This window comes from Belonocnema kinseyi, chromosome 1 (assembly GCF_010883055.1).
Source record: "Belonocnema kinseyi isolate 2016_QV_RU_SX_M_011 chromosome 1, B_treatae_v1, whole genome shotgun sequence".
Classification (NCBI taxonomy): Eukaryota; Metazoa; Arthropoda; class Insecta; order Hymenoptera; family Cynipidae; genus Belonocnema; species Belonocnema kinseyi.
In genome coordinates, this window is record NC_046657.1 from 73530961 (window position 1) to 73547640 (window position 16680).

The 16680-nt window shown below is 22.4% G+C and overlaps 1 protein-coding gene across 4 annotated transcripts in view; it reads right to left on the bottom strand.

Moving 5' to 3' along the window:
• The window catches only part of LOC117167463 (telomerase-binding protein EST1A), a 356887-nt gene that overhangs the window by 275340 nt on the left and 64867 nt on the right, over positions 1 to 16680 (bottom strand). For 3 of the 4 annotated variants that reach the window (XM_033352451.1, XM_033352441.1, XM_033352424.1), the window contains 5 exons: positions 16288 to 16458; positions 8836 to 9360; positions 7479 to 7557; positions 878 to 988; positions 795 to 806 (listed from right to left, as the gene is read on the bottom strand). In XM_033352451.1, the coding sequence (XP_033208342.1) occupies positions 795 to 806; positions 878 to 988; positions 7479 to 7557; positions 8836 to 9360; positions 16288 to 16458 (898 nt within the window). The remainder of the gene's footprint in view (positions 1 to 794; positions 807 to 877; positions 989 to 7478; positions 7558 to 8835; positions 9361 to 16287; positions 16459 to 16680) is intronic. The other variant, XM_033352433.1, reaches the window with a different exon arrangement.

The following is a 16680-nucleotide window of genomic DNA, read 5'->3' on the forward strand; positions in this document are numbered from 1 at the left end:
CATAAGATTTATAGGGAAAATTTTGTATGCTCTTTTATTTTGCAAAATGAACCTTAAGAGAAAATTGAAAAAGATTTCAAAACATTTCAATTTGGTAAGATTATTTTTCTCTAATTGAGTAAATACAAGAAATCTTTAGAAGATTGAAAAGATTGAAAAAGAATTTTTAATTGTTAAATATTTTGAAAAATTTCAGATTTTTCTTTTAAAAAGATTTTAAACCAAAATTTTAATAGATTTTTGAGAGGTTTTAAATGAATAAACAAATTTTCTTTAAATTCCTAGGAAATGCTCAAAATACTTTTAGGAATTCAAGATGTTTCTCATAAATTATTAAAATGTTTAAAAACTTGGAAGCATTTTCAAAAATTTATTAAATATTTTTTATTTCTTCTAAACTTCTAAAAGTCCTAAATATCTTCTAAAAAGGCTTGAATTTTTTCCTAACATTTTGTAAAATCCGGTAAAATATATATTTCTTAAATATTTGTGCAAACTTTTGTACTCGTTGAAATTATTGAATTATATGAAATCCTGATGAAAACTTTGAAATCTTGTATAAAGGTAAAAGCACTTTTAAAAATAATTATGGTTTTTGAGCAACCTCTAAATATTAATTGACTTTAAAAAGTAAAATTAAAAAGAGCTTATTTGATTTGAGAGGCTCACAAATGTAGGAGATGAGAGAATAAAAATTAAAAAAGAAAAAAAGTGTTAGACCACAGAACTAAAAAGTAAAGCCAACTAAGGAAGCAATTTTTTACGAAAAAGTATTTCCAACATATTTTACTTACATAATGAAGATACTGGCGGCAAAACAAAGGGGGTACATTATTGTAGTTGTTAAATTTCAGGGTTGCTAATTGATCTCACTTACCTTTTTCCGATTTTCATCGAACAAGGCGATTAAACTCTCCCTCGCTGAGTGGAAAGGATTCGATGCCATCAAGGACCGCATATAGTAATAAACAGCGTCAAGTTTCCTCCTCTGAGAAAGAAAAAGAAGATAAAAAAAGAAAAATAATTAACCTGAATTATTCTCTTATTTATGTATTATTTATTATTAAATGCGTTCGTTTCAAATCCCAAGAATTCTTAAATTCAAGAAACAAATAAAGCAAAATTGTCAGAATTAAAAGATTTCAAGGAGTTAAGAGAATTCCAGAAATTAAAAGAATTTATAAAATTCGATTAAGAGATTTTAGGAAATTAAGAAAAATTCTAAGAATTGAAAGATTTCACGGAATTAAGAGAATTCCACAAATTAAATTAAGAGAAGTTAGGAGATTCCATTAAGATAATTTAGGAAATTAAGAAAAATTCTCAGAATTGAAAGATTTCAACGAATTAAGAGAATTCTTAAGAAAAATTCTAAGAATAGAAAGATTTCAAGGAATTGCATAAATTCAAGGTATTAAGAGAATTCCGAAAATTAAGCGAATTCATAAAATTCAATTAAGAGAATTTAGGAAATTAAGAAAAATTCTAAGAATTAAAAGATTTCAAGGAATTAAGAGAATTCCACAAATTAAATTAAGAGAAGTTAGGAAATTTAATTAAGAGAATTTAGGAAATTAAGAACAATTCTCAGAATTGAAAGATTTCAAGGAATTAAGAGAATTCTAAAAATGAAACGAATTTATAAAATTCAAATAAGAGAATTTAGGAAATTAAGAAAAATTCTAAGGATTGAAAAATTATAAGAATTGAAAAATTTCAAGGAGTTCCATAAATTCATGGAATTGAGAGAATTCCGAAAAGTAAACGAATTTATAAAATTTAAATTAAGAGTATTTAGGAAATTAGGAAGAATTCTAAGAATTGAAAGATTTTAAGGAATTAAGAGAATTCCAAAAATTGAAAGATTTTAAGGAATTAAGAGAATTCCAAAAATTAAGCGAATTTATAAAATGCAATTAAAAGAATTTATAAAATTCAATTAATAGAATTTAGGATCTTCTAAGAAGTAGAAGATTTCAAGGAATTCCATAAATTCAAGAAATTATCAGAATTCCAAAAATTAAACAAATTTATAAAATTTAATTAAGAGAATTTAAGAAATTAAGAAAAATTCTATGAATCGAAAGATTTCAAGGAATTAAAAGAATTTCAAAAATTAAACGAATTTATAAAATGCAATTAAAAGAATGTATCAAATTCAATTAAGAGAATTTAGGAAATTAAGAAAAATTCTTAGAATTGAAAGATTTCAAGGAATTTTATACATTCAAGGAATTAAGAAAAATGAAGAAATTGAGAAAATTATAGGAATTAAAAGACTGCAAAGAATTTAAGAAGTCCAATTAATTAAGAAATTAAAGTAATTTAAGGTATTCAAAGAATTGCAGAAATTGAGAGAATTCAAAAATTTGAAGGAATTTCAAAAATTCAGGAAATTCAATTACGTTAATTCAAGAAATTTAATGAATGAATAGATTTCAAGAAAATAATGTAATAAAAGGTATTCAGACAATAGAAAAATGTTGAAATCTCATGGAATTTAAGACAATTCAAAGAATTAAGAAATTGAGAAAAATTGTAGGAATTAAAGGACTTCAAGGAATTTAAGAAAATAGGACAATTCAAGAAATTTAATTAATTGAGATAATTCAAGAACTTGAAGTAATTTAAGGTATTCAGAAAATTGAAGAAATTGAGAGAATTCAAGGAATTCCAAGAATTAAAAAAATTAAGGACATTTAAGATATTAAGAAAATTGGAAGGAGTGAAGAAATTGAGAGAATTCAAGAAATTCTGGGAATTTAATAAACTGAGAGAAATTCTACGAATTAAAAGACTTCAAGGAATAAAATAAAATAAGGGAATTCGAGGAATTAAGAGAAATTCAATTGATTAAGAGAATTCAAGAACTTGAAGTAATTTAAAGTATTCATACAATTGAAGAAATTGAGAGAATTCAAGGAATTGAAGAGAATTCAAAGAATTGAGAGAATTAAGGAGATTTAAGTTATTAAGAAAATTGATGAAATTGAGGGAATTTGAGGAATTTAAGAGAATACGAGAAATTCAGAGAATTTAATAAATTAAGAGAATTAAATAATTTGAGCGGACTCCAGGAATTCAATCAAGGACATTTCAGAAATTGAGAAAAGTTATGGGAATTAAAAGACTTCAAGGAATTCAATTAATTACGGGAATTCGAGGAATTAAGAGAATTCAAGAAATTCAAGGAATTTATAGAATTCAAGAAATTGAATTAATTGAGAGAATTAAAAAATTTAAGTAATTCAAGGTATTCAGACAATTGAAGAAATTGGAAGAATTCAAGGAATTTGAGAGAATTTAAAGAATTGAAGGAATTGGAATAAATGAAAAAATTGGGAGAATTGAAAAATTGAATTTAAATCTGTTTAAAATGCTCAATAATTTACACGTATGAAACATTTTCAATGCTCTAAAATCTAAATTGAAGAATAAATCAATGAATTAGATAATTTCAAAATTATATCACTTAAAGAAACTTTAAGCCAGAAAGATTAAAAATTGAATGATTACATTTTTTTATAACCTGAACACTTCATAAATTAAAAATGAAATTATTTATATTTTAAATGGTTAAAAAATCCTGAAAATGCTTCAAAGTCTTATTCGAAATTCTTGAAACATCTGCATGTTGTTTACATTTTTTTTTTGTTTTTGAAATTATTTCAGAACTTTTAAACATCCTTTAAAATGAATCCAATTTTTTCTAATTTTTTTTAATTCTGCCAAATTAAACAAATTTTCTTAAAATCTTCCATATTCATTTTTTGATAATTTTGTAAATCTTTCTAAATCTTGTTGAATAATCACTCAAAATTATCTTTTCAAAATAAAAATCATTTTAAATTTTCATAGGAAATGTTTTTTAGTCTTCTGAAGCCATTCAAAATTCTTAAAAAGCTTTTAAATTTTGTGTTTGAAATCTATAGAAATCTATATTTTCTTCTAGACTGGGCACTCTGTTCAAATTATTTTAAATCATTACAAATTTTAAATTGAATTTGAATTTTTTCAAAACTTCCAAAACATTTCTTCAACTTCTTTGATTTTTTAAAAGAATAATAGGTATTCAATTGTTATTTATACATAAAAGTTAAAAAATTCGACTAAAACATTTTTTTAAAATAGAATAATTAAAATGTAACGTTCAAAATTTAGTTTTTAATATTTAACTACAATTACTCATTTTAAATAAACAGTCAGATATTTCTAAATATTAAGTAATTCTTATTTCTCAATATTAAAATTTTCAACGAATTACGAATTAAGAGAATTAAAGGAATTATGAGAAATTCAATAAAAATTGAGATGATTCAAGAAATTTAAGAGAATGTAAAGAAATGAAAACAATTTCAGAAATTGAGATAATACAAGGAATTTAAAAGAATTCAAAGAACTGAGAGAATTACAGGAATTGAATGAAAAATGAAAATTGAAGTATTTAAGCGAATTTAAGAGATTTTAAGAGAAATTCACGAAATTGTGGAAATTCAAAGAATTGGCAGAATTACAGAAATTCTATGAATCAAGAAAATTCTAGAAACTCAAGGAATTATGAGAATTTAAGGAATTAAGGGAATTTCGAGAAATAGTTAAAATTTATGGAATTGGACGATTCAATAAAATACAAATTAAAATATCAATAGGATAAGAGATATTTAATTAATTAAGAGAATTGACTTACCACAATATGAGGAATTCATTTGATTAAGAATTCAAAAAAATTCCATGAACGAAGAAAATTCAGAAATTGTAATTAATTAAAATAATTAAGTTAATTAAGATTAAACGAATTCAAAGAATTCAAGGAATTAGGGAATATTTAAGAAATTTAAAGAATTCAAATAATTGAAGAGAATTCGACGAATTAGGATAATTCCAATAATTCAATCGAGAGAATTCGAGGAGTTTAATCAATTAAAGGAATTTAAGAATTGTGCGGAATTACGGAGAATTTAAGGTATTCAGAGAATTAATAGAGTCCAAGAAATTTGATTAATTGAGAGAATATGAAAAATTCAATTAATTAGGAAAATATGAGGAATTTCAATTGATTAAGAGAGATTAGGCAATTTGGCGAATTCCAGAAATCCAATGAATTAGGCGAGTTCAAAGAATTAAGAAAAATTTGAGAAATTGAGAGAATTCAAAGAATTAGGAGAATTCTAAAAATGCAATAAATTGAGAGAATATCCAAGAGTTTAATAAATTACACAATTTCAAAAAATGTAAGGAATTCAAAGAATTAAAGACAATATAAAGAATTAAGAAAATTCAGAGAAATTTAAGAAATTGGGAGAATTCAAGGAATTTGAAGAACCTAGAGAATCGTAGGAACTCAATGAATTTTAGGAATTAAGAACAATTCCAGAAATTGAGAGAATTCGGAAAATTTTAAGAATTCCATTAATTGAGCGAATTTAAGAAATTCAAGGAATCATGAGGATTCATGGAATTAGGAGAATTCAAGAAATCCGAAAAATTCAAATAATTGGAGGAGTTAATTAAATTTAAAAAATTCAGTGAATTAATAGAAATCAAGAAATTTAATTAATTATGAGAATAAGAGGAATTCAATCAATTACAAGAATTTAAGGAATTCAAGGAATTTAAGAAATTCAGGAAATATAAGAAACTTCTGTAGCACTTTCACCTTTTTTCGGTTAAAAATTAAACTATTTAATTTTAGAAAAAATTAATTAGTTAAAATGAGTTATTTTTGGTCAAATAAAATTCGTCTCTTTCGGTTATATTCAAATATTTTTTATTTAAAATAAAAATCATCGTTGGTTTAAATGTCAAAGATTGCATTTTATGTTGAAAATAATTATTCCCATCCTGAAAATGCAATTGTTCGATTTTAGGTTGAAAAATGGATCTTTTTTAGTTAAAAATTTTAAATCTAACTATTTTTTATAAAATATACGCATTTTCTTAACAATTATTTTATGGTAAATAATTATTTGTTTAAAAATACAATCATTTGGTTGAAAATTATTCTATATTAATTTATCATTCAAGTATTTTTTTGAAAATTTGTATTTTTGGTCATACTTAACTGTTTTTTTATTTCACTGATCAATTCTTTAAATTTAATATTAACTATTACATTTTCAGGTTGAAACTTTAACTCTCTTATAAAGAATTGAGCTCTTTGGCTTTAAAATTCAACAGCCGTGTAGAAATTTCGTTTTATTTATTAACTATTGGGTGGAAAACATATGTATTTTGTGAAAACAAATTTTTTTTGTAGAAAATAAATTTTTGTGGTAAAAAATACAACTTTATGGTTGAAAATTAATCTGTTTTATTTCAGGATTCAAATACTTTTTCCAAAATTCGAGTTTTTAGTTATATTATGTTTTTCATTAAAAATAAAAGTCGTTTGATTTAAATTTAAAATATTATATTTTTTATTGAAAATAAGTTTTTTCCGATAAAAATGAATTTTTTATATCATAAAGAATTCGTTTTTTTCATTAAAACTTTAACAAACTTGAAGACTATTTGATTTTTGGTTGAAAAATGACTTTCTGTAATCTACAATTCAATTATTTGGTTAAAAATTAATGTATTTTCTTTAAAAATCTGTGTTTTTTATTTTGTCAATTCAAGTGTTTTGTAAGGAATTCCTCTCTTTGGCCTGAAAATTCAACAGCTTTGTAAAAAATTCTTTTTATTCAAAATTAATTTTTGCAATGGAAATTTACATTAAATAAAAATCGTCGTTGCTTCAATTTCAAATATTACATATTTTGTTGAAAATAAGTATTTCCAGGTTGAAAATTCATTTTTTTGGTAAAGAATTAATTTCTTTGGCTTGAAAATTAAAACAGACTTGAAGAAAATTTGTTTTATTTTTATTGAGAATTAATTTTCTATTCGATGTTTCGTTGTAAATTCATCTATTTTGTTTTAAGACCTGTTTTTTTTTTTAATTATATTGAACTGTTTGTTATTTATAATTAAAAGCGTTTTCGGTTTAAACATCAAATATTACATTTTGCGTTGAAAATTAGTATTTTCTGGTAAAAATCCCACTTTTTTTTGAGAATTCGTATCGTTGGCCAGAAGATTCAAAATTTTTGAAGAAAATTCCTATACTTTAAAGTGAAAATTAATTTCTTCATCTAAAAATATAACTGTACGGTTGAAAATTAATTTTTTTTAGTTTAGGATTCAAGTATTTTGTTGAAAATTCTACTATTTTGGTTATATTGAATTTTCTGTTGAAAAATGATTTATCTTAGTTTAAAATTGATCTATTTTCTTTAAAAGTCGTCCTTCTGATAAAAAAATGAATCCTCTCGTTTTAAAATTAAACTATTTCGTGAAAAATATAAACGAGTTTAAATAAAAATTCTTCTTTTCCAATAAAAAAATTTTATCTTTTTCTATAAAAGATTTTCAGCCATTTCACTCATTTCAAGTGAGTTATAAATCATTTGAAATAATATACTAAACGAAAAACTTACAGCGTAATGTGCCAACAGGGCAAGTTGGTTGTAAGGCCTTCCGTTTTTCGGATTGATTTGTTGTGCTTTCAGGTACCAACTGTAAAAAAAATCGCATTAAAAAACGAAATTAAAAATAAATTAAAATATAAAATCGAACCAGAGAGAAAAAATAAAACAAAGTGTACAATTTTGAACTTTTAAAATTGAAATTTAAAAGTTATTAATTTAAAAAATTTGTAACTTTAAATTTTAAAAATTTTAACTGAACACTTCTTAAATTAGAAATGCAATTATTTTCCTTTTAAAAAGTTTCAACATCCTTGGAAAGCTTCAAAAATTTATTTAAAAATCTTGAGAAAACTAGAAGTTGTTTTAAATTTTGTTGTTTAAAATTATTTTGGAAATTTTTTCAGATCTTTTCATTTTGAAAAATTATTTTAAGAGAATATTTAAAAAGTTTTTTAAAACTTGAAACAAAATTTTGTAAAATAATTCTACAAGATTTTAAGAAAAGTTTCTAAAATGTTCATTTGTAAATTATACATCAAAATTTAAAAATTGCACTTACAAATTAAGTATTTTTCAAATACAACAATTAAAATTGTAACGTTCAAAGTTTCTTCTTAAATTATAAATTCGATTATTTTCGTTTTAAATAGTTTCAACATCCTTGGAAAGCTTCAAAAATTTATGTAAAAATCTTAAGAAAACTAGAAGTTGTTTTAAATTTTGTTGTTTAAAATTATTTTGGAAATTTTTTCAGAACTTTTCATTTCGAAAAATTATTTTAAGAGAATATTTAAAAATTTTTTTAAAGCTTGAAACAAAATTTTCTAAAAATAATTCTATAAGATTTTAAGAAAAGTTTCTAAAATGTTCATTTGTAAATTATACATCAAAATTTAAAAATTTCACTTACAAATTAAGTATTTTTCAAATATAACAATTAAAATTGTAAAGTTCAAAGTTTAAAATGCTCTTCGAAATTTTAACGATTCCAGTTTTTTCTGTGTAAAACAATTCAAATAAAGATTCTTTACTTTTAAATATTTGGTTTCAATTTACTTGTCTGAAATAAAAATTCAAATATTGCTAAATATTCAATAATTCATATTTTTTTTTTTTAAATTAAAATTTTCAAATTGACTGGTTTAAAAATCGAATATTTTAGACTGAAACAATATTTTAAATTCAATAAAATCCTTCAATTAAGAATATATTATTATAAAGTTATGTTCAAGTTGAAAATAGTTTATAAAATTTTCAGTGAAACGCATTAAAAAATTCTTTAAATTAAAAATGTAAGCTTAGAAATGAAAATTGTTTAAGTAAAAATTTCCCGGTCCAGCGGCCACCCTGAAAAAATCAAACTCACTGTCTCGATTTTCCGTAATTGGTCGTCTCATTTGTCTGCTCCTTGTATCTCGCAAGATCGCCCAGAAAGAGAAATATTTTCTGAACGCTGATCAGAGCCAGACCCAAAAGACCCAAACCTTTCGGTGGCATCGAGGACGTGAGATAGACATCTATCTTGAAATTGTAGACCCTCTCCAAGGTGTTGAGCAAACTTTCCAAAAAGGCCGTCCCCTCGTCAATAATGCTCAGCATGATTTTTTTGCACTGCTCACGACTTTCCGCATTGTCCTTCGGCATACTCTTTCGCAACAATTCAATCATATTGTAAAACAAAATTTTCCAAAAGTGCTGCTCAATGTTCTCCGACTGGCAGAACTTGATGTCCGTCTCGAGTAAATTTTGCAAACTTTCCTGAAGAAAGTGACGAATGTAGGAGACACGTTCCCAGTGAGTTGTCAAGCCACCGGAACTTAAAATCCACTGAAGTTCGAGATCTGCACGCTCAATGTCCAACAGTAGGAGATGGTGTTTCGCTGACCGGAAACTGTAACATTATTTTCGTAGCTTTCATTTTTTCCGAAAAGTTTACATTTTATTGTGGAAAAAACTTTTTTTTTTTTTTAATGGAAAATAGGGTCATTTTTCACGAAAAATGAGAAAGAATAAATCCTAAATAGTGTCAGAAATTAAAACAAAAATTGATGCAAACTCCTGTTAAAAAAAAAAAAAAAAAAACAAGAATCCAACGACCAAATTTGGACCACAATTTGGATTTTTGTTTTGTTCTTTAACAGGAGTTTGCATCAATTTCATTATTGGACGTTAAGTAGGATTTTTAATTTTAATTTCTTAAATTTTGATTAAAAAAAAAACAATAACTTAAATGTTTATTCAAAATGTTATTCTTATTTATTTATCGCAGGCTTTCAACGCTTTTTTTCTCATTTTCAGGTTAAAATTTGGATTGAATAAAAATTCCATTTTCAAATAGAATTATGAATCTTCAACTGGAATAGATGAATTTTGAACCAAAATGATGCATTTTTAACAAAAGAGTTGAACTAACCAAGTAGTTTTATTATATAACCAAAAAAAGGCCGAATTGTTTATTAAAAAATAAAAATTTTCAACCAAAAATGGAATAGTTAAATAATTAATTAAAAAATAAATATTCAACGAAATATATAAATTTAGAACTGAAATAATAAAATATCAAACTGGAATAGTAGGATTTTCGTAAAATAAAATTAATTTTAGGTCACAGGAAAAAAGAATTTTCAACAAAATAACTCATTTTTTCATCAAACCGATAAATGCTAAATTAAAACGGTGATAATTTAAGCAACACAAATTTTGTTAATGAAAGAGTTTAAATTTTTGGGTAAAAAAATTCATTTTTCATTAAAAAATACAAATTTTCCAACCAAAGTGATGAATTTTCAAATGAAATAATTGAATTTTAAACTAAAAAGTGTCATTTTTAACTAAAATTACGAATTTTTAACAAAAAAATTAATTTCTATAAAAAATACGAATTTTCATTTAAGAACGATATTTTTCAACAAAAATAGTTAAAAAATTAATATTCAAGGAAAGAGATTAATGTTTAACTAATATAAATAAACATTCAACTGAAATATTTAAGTACATTTTCAATTAATTAATTAATTTTAAATCACAAAAGAAAACAATATTCCACAAAATAACTCATTATTCAACCAAAAAGATGAATTTTCAATTAAAATAAAGTATTATTTTTAACAAAATAATTAAAATTTCAACCTAGTAATTAAATTTTCCAAAAATGAAAGTTAAACTTGTAGATACAGAAATTAATTTTTCATAAAAAAATACAAATTTGCAACCAAAGTGATGAATTTTTAACTAGAATTATGAATTTTCAAATTAAATAATTGAATTTTTAACAAAAATACGAATTTTCGATTAAAAAATATGATTTTGAACAAAAATTGAATAATTAAAAAGTAAATATTCCACGAAAGATATGAATTTGGAACTAAAATGATGGAATATTTAACTGGAATTGTTAGATTTTTATTTTAAACAATTCATTTTAGGTCACAGAAAAAAAAATTTTTTTTAACAAAATAACTTATTTTTCAACTGAAACGATGAATGTTCAATTAAAATAGTGACACTTTAACTAAAAGAAAAATGTTAATCAATAAAATTAATTTCCAACGAAAAAGAATTTTCGATTCAAAAAATATGATTTTTCAATAAAAATTGAATATTTAAATTTTTAGATAAAAAATTAATAGTCAACGAAACAGATGAATTTTTAACTAATATAAATACACATTAAACTATAATAGTTAAGTACATTTTTAATCAATAAAAACAATTAATTTTAAATGACAGCAGAAAAGAATTTTCAACAAAATATCTCATTCTTCAATCAAAAAGAGGAATTTTCAATTAAAATGATGATTCTTTAAATTAATGAAAAAAAATTTTCACAAAAGAATTTAAATTTCAACCTAGTAATTAAATTTTCCAACAATTAAAGTTAAAATTGTAGATAAAAAAAATTAATTTTCCATACAAAAATACAAATTTCAAACAAAAGTGATGAATTTTCAACAAAAGAGAATAATTTTTGAAAAAATTTTGCATTTTTAACCAATAAAATTAACTTCTATCAAAAAAGACGAATTTTCGATTAAAAAATGTGATTTTCAACAAAAATTTAATAGTTAAAAAATTAACCTTTAACGAAAGAGATGAATTTTTAACAAAATATCTCATTATTCAATCAAAAAGATGAATTTTTAATTAAAATGATGATTCTTTAACTAAATAAAAAATAATTTTTCACAAAAGAATTTAAATTTCAACCTAGTAATTAAATTTTCCAGAAATAAGAGTTAAAAGTCTAGATAAAATTGAATTTTAAACTAAAATTATGAATTTTTAACTAATAAAATTAATTTCTACCAAAAAATTCAAATTTTTGATTAAAAAAGGTGATTTTTCAACAAAAATTGAATAGTTAAAAAATTAAGATTCAAGAAACGAAATGAATTTTTAGCTAATATGAATAAAAATTCAAAAGAAATAGTTAAGTACGTTTTCAATTGATAAAAAAATTAATTTTACATCACAAAAGAGAAGAATTTTCACCTTTTATCCTAGTAATTATTAATTTGATCCTAGTAATTAAATTCTATAAATCTCAAACTTAAATTTTTAGGTAAAAAAAATTAATTTTGCATAAAAATATACAAATTTCCGACCAAAGTGATGAATTTTTCAAATGAAATAATAAAATTTTAAACTGAAAAGATCAATTTTTAATTAAAACTATGAATGTTTAACCAATAAAATTAATTTCTATAAAAAAAGACGAAATTTCGATTGAAAAATCTGTTTTTTCAACAAAAATTGGATTGTTAAATGTTTAACTAATATGAATAAACATTCAACTGGAATAGTTCAGGACAATTTCAGTTAATAAAACAATAAATTTTAAATCACAGAAGAAAAGGATTTTCAACAAAATAACTCATAATTCAACCAAAAAGATGAATTTTCAATTAAAATAATTTTACTTTAACTAAATAAAAAATAATTTTCAACAGAAGAGTTTCAATTTTAACTTAATGATTAAATTTTCCACAAAATTAACTTTGCATTCAAAAAATATAAATTTTCAACCAAAGTGATGAATTTTTAACTGAAAAATGATGAATTTTCAAATGAAATAATTAAATTTTAGGTAGAAAAATTAATTTTCCATGAAAAAAGACAACAAAAAATTGAATAGTTAAAGATTTAGCTAAAGGAGTTAAATTTTCAACCTAATAATTAAATTTTCCAGTAGTGAAAGTTTAATTTTTAGGTAAAAAAATTAATTTTCCTTGAAAAAAAGACAAATTTTCAACTAAAATGATAGATGAATTTTAAATGAAAACAATAAATTTAAAAAAAGGCTAAATTATAACAGAAGAGTTTGACTTTCGAAAGGGGTGAATTTTAAAATAAAATTACGGAATATCCAACTGAAATTGTTTAATTATCCTTCAAAAAAATTAATATTAAGTCACAGAAAAAAAATTTGAATAAATAACTCATTTTTCAACCAAAAAGATAAATTTTCAATGAAAATGATAATAAACTACAAAATAATAATTCTTAAAAAAATGAATAAATGAATTTTAAACCAAATCAATGAATTTCCAACAAAAAGATGAATTTATAACAAAAGAGTTTAACTTCCAAGTTGTTTTAGTTTAAAAAATATGAATTTTTAACAAAAATTATGAATATTTAACTAGAATAATTGCATTTTCAACCAACAAAATTAATTTTCGCCAAAAAGACGAATTTTCAACAAAATGCATGAATTTACAACTAAAAAAGTTAAATTTTAAACAAAAAATTGAATAGTTAGAAAAATTTAATATATAATTTTGAGTTAGTAAATTAATGTTCAGTGTAAGAGATCAAATTTTTAACAAATTGATGGATTATTTGAATAGAATAGTTACATTTTCAGTTGAAAAAAAAAAACTTTAGGCAAAGAAAAACTGAATTTCCGTCAAATACCTCATTTTTCGACCAAAAAAATTAATTTTTTAATTAAAATTATGAATCTTCAACGAAAAAAAAATACATTTTAAGAAATGATTTTAAATTTCAATCAACAATTAAATTTTCATTCCTAAAAAGATAAATTCATAGAAGTCGATTTTTCAGTGAAGCGAAAAAAAGTGGCAAACAAACTGTTGAATTTTCGATCCAAAAAATTACTTTTCAGCCAAAGAGATTAATTTTCTATGAAAAAGATCAAATTTTAAAGAAAACATATGAATTTTCAACCAGCTCCTTGAATTTTGAACTAAGAACGATCAATATTCAGCCAAAAATAGAATAGTTACATTTTCAGTTAAAAACATTAATTAAAAAAAAAAAAAAAACAATTAACAAAAGAAATAGTTAAATGCAGAAATATCAAGTTATTTTTCTAAATGAAAAATCATTGCCACGGTTTCATTTTCAAACAAATTTTAAACGAACCAAACAGTTCAATTTTTATTAATTTGAAAAAAAATCAACGAAAAATCTACAAAACAGTTAAATTTTCAACTCAAAAATTGGACTTTTCAACATAAGCCAATTTTTTTTCACAAAAAATATTCATTTGAACAAAAAAGGTTATTTTCCACCAAGAAGATTAATTTTCTATCAAAAAAAAATACAATTTTAACAAAATACATCAATTTTTGAAAAAAAGTGTAATTTTAAATTGAAAAAGAAACGAAAAATCTACAAAACAGTTCAACTTTCAACTAAAAAATATCTATTTTCGAAAAAATAGTTAAATTTTGAAGTAAAAAAAAATGAATCAACAAAACAGGAGAATTTCCAAACCGTAAATATTCTTTTTTTACATAAAAGATTATTTTCTACCAAATTCGTAAATTTTCAACCAAATAGTTAAATTTTTATCCCAATTATTGAACTGTTAACCATAAATATGAATTTACGAAAAAAAACAACTATTTTTCAACTAAATATTTTAATTTTCTAACAAATTGTTGAATTTTCAAACCAAAAAGACTAACTTTGTACAAAACGGTACAATTGTCAACAAAAAATATGAATTTTCAATTAAAATAAAATTTCCTTTTAAAAAATCGTAAATTTTCAGCCAAATAGTTTAATTTTTAATCCAATTCTTGATTTTTTCACAAAAAATATTAATTTGAACAAAAAAAATTATTTTCCATCAAGAAAATTAATTTCCTACCAAAAAAGATAAATTTTCAACAAAATATATTAATTTAAAAAAATCAACGAAAAATCTACAAAACAGTTCATTTTTCAACTCAAAAAATATGAATTTTCAAACTAAAACAAATTTTTTTTCTTAAATTAGTTGAATTTTAAACCGACTAGCAAATTTTTTAACAAAACAAAACAAAATAATTCTCGACGAAACATGTTATAGTTGATGCTTTAACAAAAATTTTCAACTAAAATAAAATTTAATTTTTAATTCAATTCTTGATTTTTTCATAAAAAAATATTAATTTGAACAAAAAAATTATTTTCCACCAAGAAGATTAATTTTCAACCAAAAAAGATAAATTTTTAACAAAATATAATAATTTAAAAAGAATCGTTGAATTTTAAATTGGAAAAAAAGAAAGGAAAAATGTACAAAACAGTTTAATTTTCAACTCAAAAATATGAATTCTCAACCTAAAATAAATTGGTTTTTTCTTAAATTAGTTGAATTTTAAACCGACTAGTAGATTTTTTAACCAGCCAAAAAAAATTCTCAACGAAACACGTTAAAACTGATGTTTTAACAAAAAAGTTGAATTTTTAATCATTTGGTTCAATTTTTAACTAAAAAGATGCATTTTTCATCGAGAAGATTAATTTTCTACATAAAATATTAATTTTCGAAAAAAATTATCAAAATTTGTTAGCAAAGAAAAAATGAATTTACAAAAAAAATCTAATTTTCAACTAAATATTTTAATTTTCTAGCAAATTGTTGAATTTTCAAGCCAAAAACGAACTTTATACAAAACAGCTCAATTTGCAACTAAAAAATATGAATTTTCAACTAAAACAAAATTTTATTTTAAAAAATTCGTGTTTTTAATCTGTTGAATTCAACCAGAAAAGACGACTTTTTAACTAAATCGTTAAATCCTCAACAAAAAGGAAGAAATTTTCAAAAAAAAAAATTATATTTCTGGCAAAAATGATGAATTTTCAACAAAATGCGCCGAACTTTCACTTAAATCGTTGAATTTTGAAAAAAAATAGTTAAATATTTAACTAAAAAGATTAATTTTCCAAAAAGAAGATTAATAATGTTTCGTTAAAATGATGAATTTTGAATCAAATACATCAATTTTCGACAAAATAGTTGAACTTTAAAGTAAAGAAAAAAAAAATATCTACAAAAGAGTTGAATTTTCAACCCGAAAATATTCTTTTGCCACATAAAAGACTATTTTCTACGAAACAGGTAACTTTTCAACCAAATAGTTTAATTTTTAACCCAATTGTTGAATTTTTCACCAAAAATATGAACTTCAAAAAAAGATTTAAGAGATGAGTTTTCAACTAAAATTATAAATAATAAAAAAAAATCAGAATTTTCCACAAAAGAGTTAAATTATAATACAATAATAAATATAATAATAAAACTTTTTAAAAATAAAAAACAAATTAAAAAAAAATAATTTTATGTTTATTCACTCATTTCAAGTTTATTATCAGAAAACGTACTGAATGCCATTTATATTCGTGAAATGACTTTTAAAAATTAGCATCTATTGATACGTAACTATTAATTCATTATTAATTTATGGACGTTCCCTTACAGAAATTACCTAACTTTTGCACATTTTTTTATTTATTTTTTTGTTACTTTAAAACAAATATTATATATATATAAAAAAAAAAAAATGAAAAATAGACTTACCTTTCGGAATAAGGATCGTACCAGGAGGGTCGAGCATTTCCAAACTGTTCATTGAAATGAGGCGTTGGTGTCCCATCAGCTTGTGCCACCTGGAAACCTTCGTAGCTCGTAACTCTTCCCGGATGAGGTTGAAATACGGGAATATTTGACTGAGCTGCCCCCTCCACTTCCCTGAAAAGCAAGTACAATTAATTTAATTAAATTCACAATATTTCAAAAGAATTCAAATGTATTCTTCTTTTTTTAATCAGAAAAATTCTATTGATTTCCGTAAAATTGGAATTTAAAATTTTCTTTTAAGGGCATGTGACACAGCTAAATACCTATATTACCGATCACAGTTTTTCAGTTCACTGAATGTTCTTTTGAACTTAAGAACTTTTTTTGTAAATA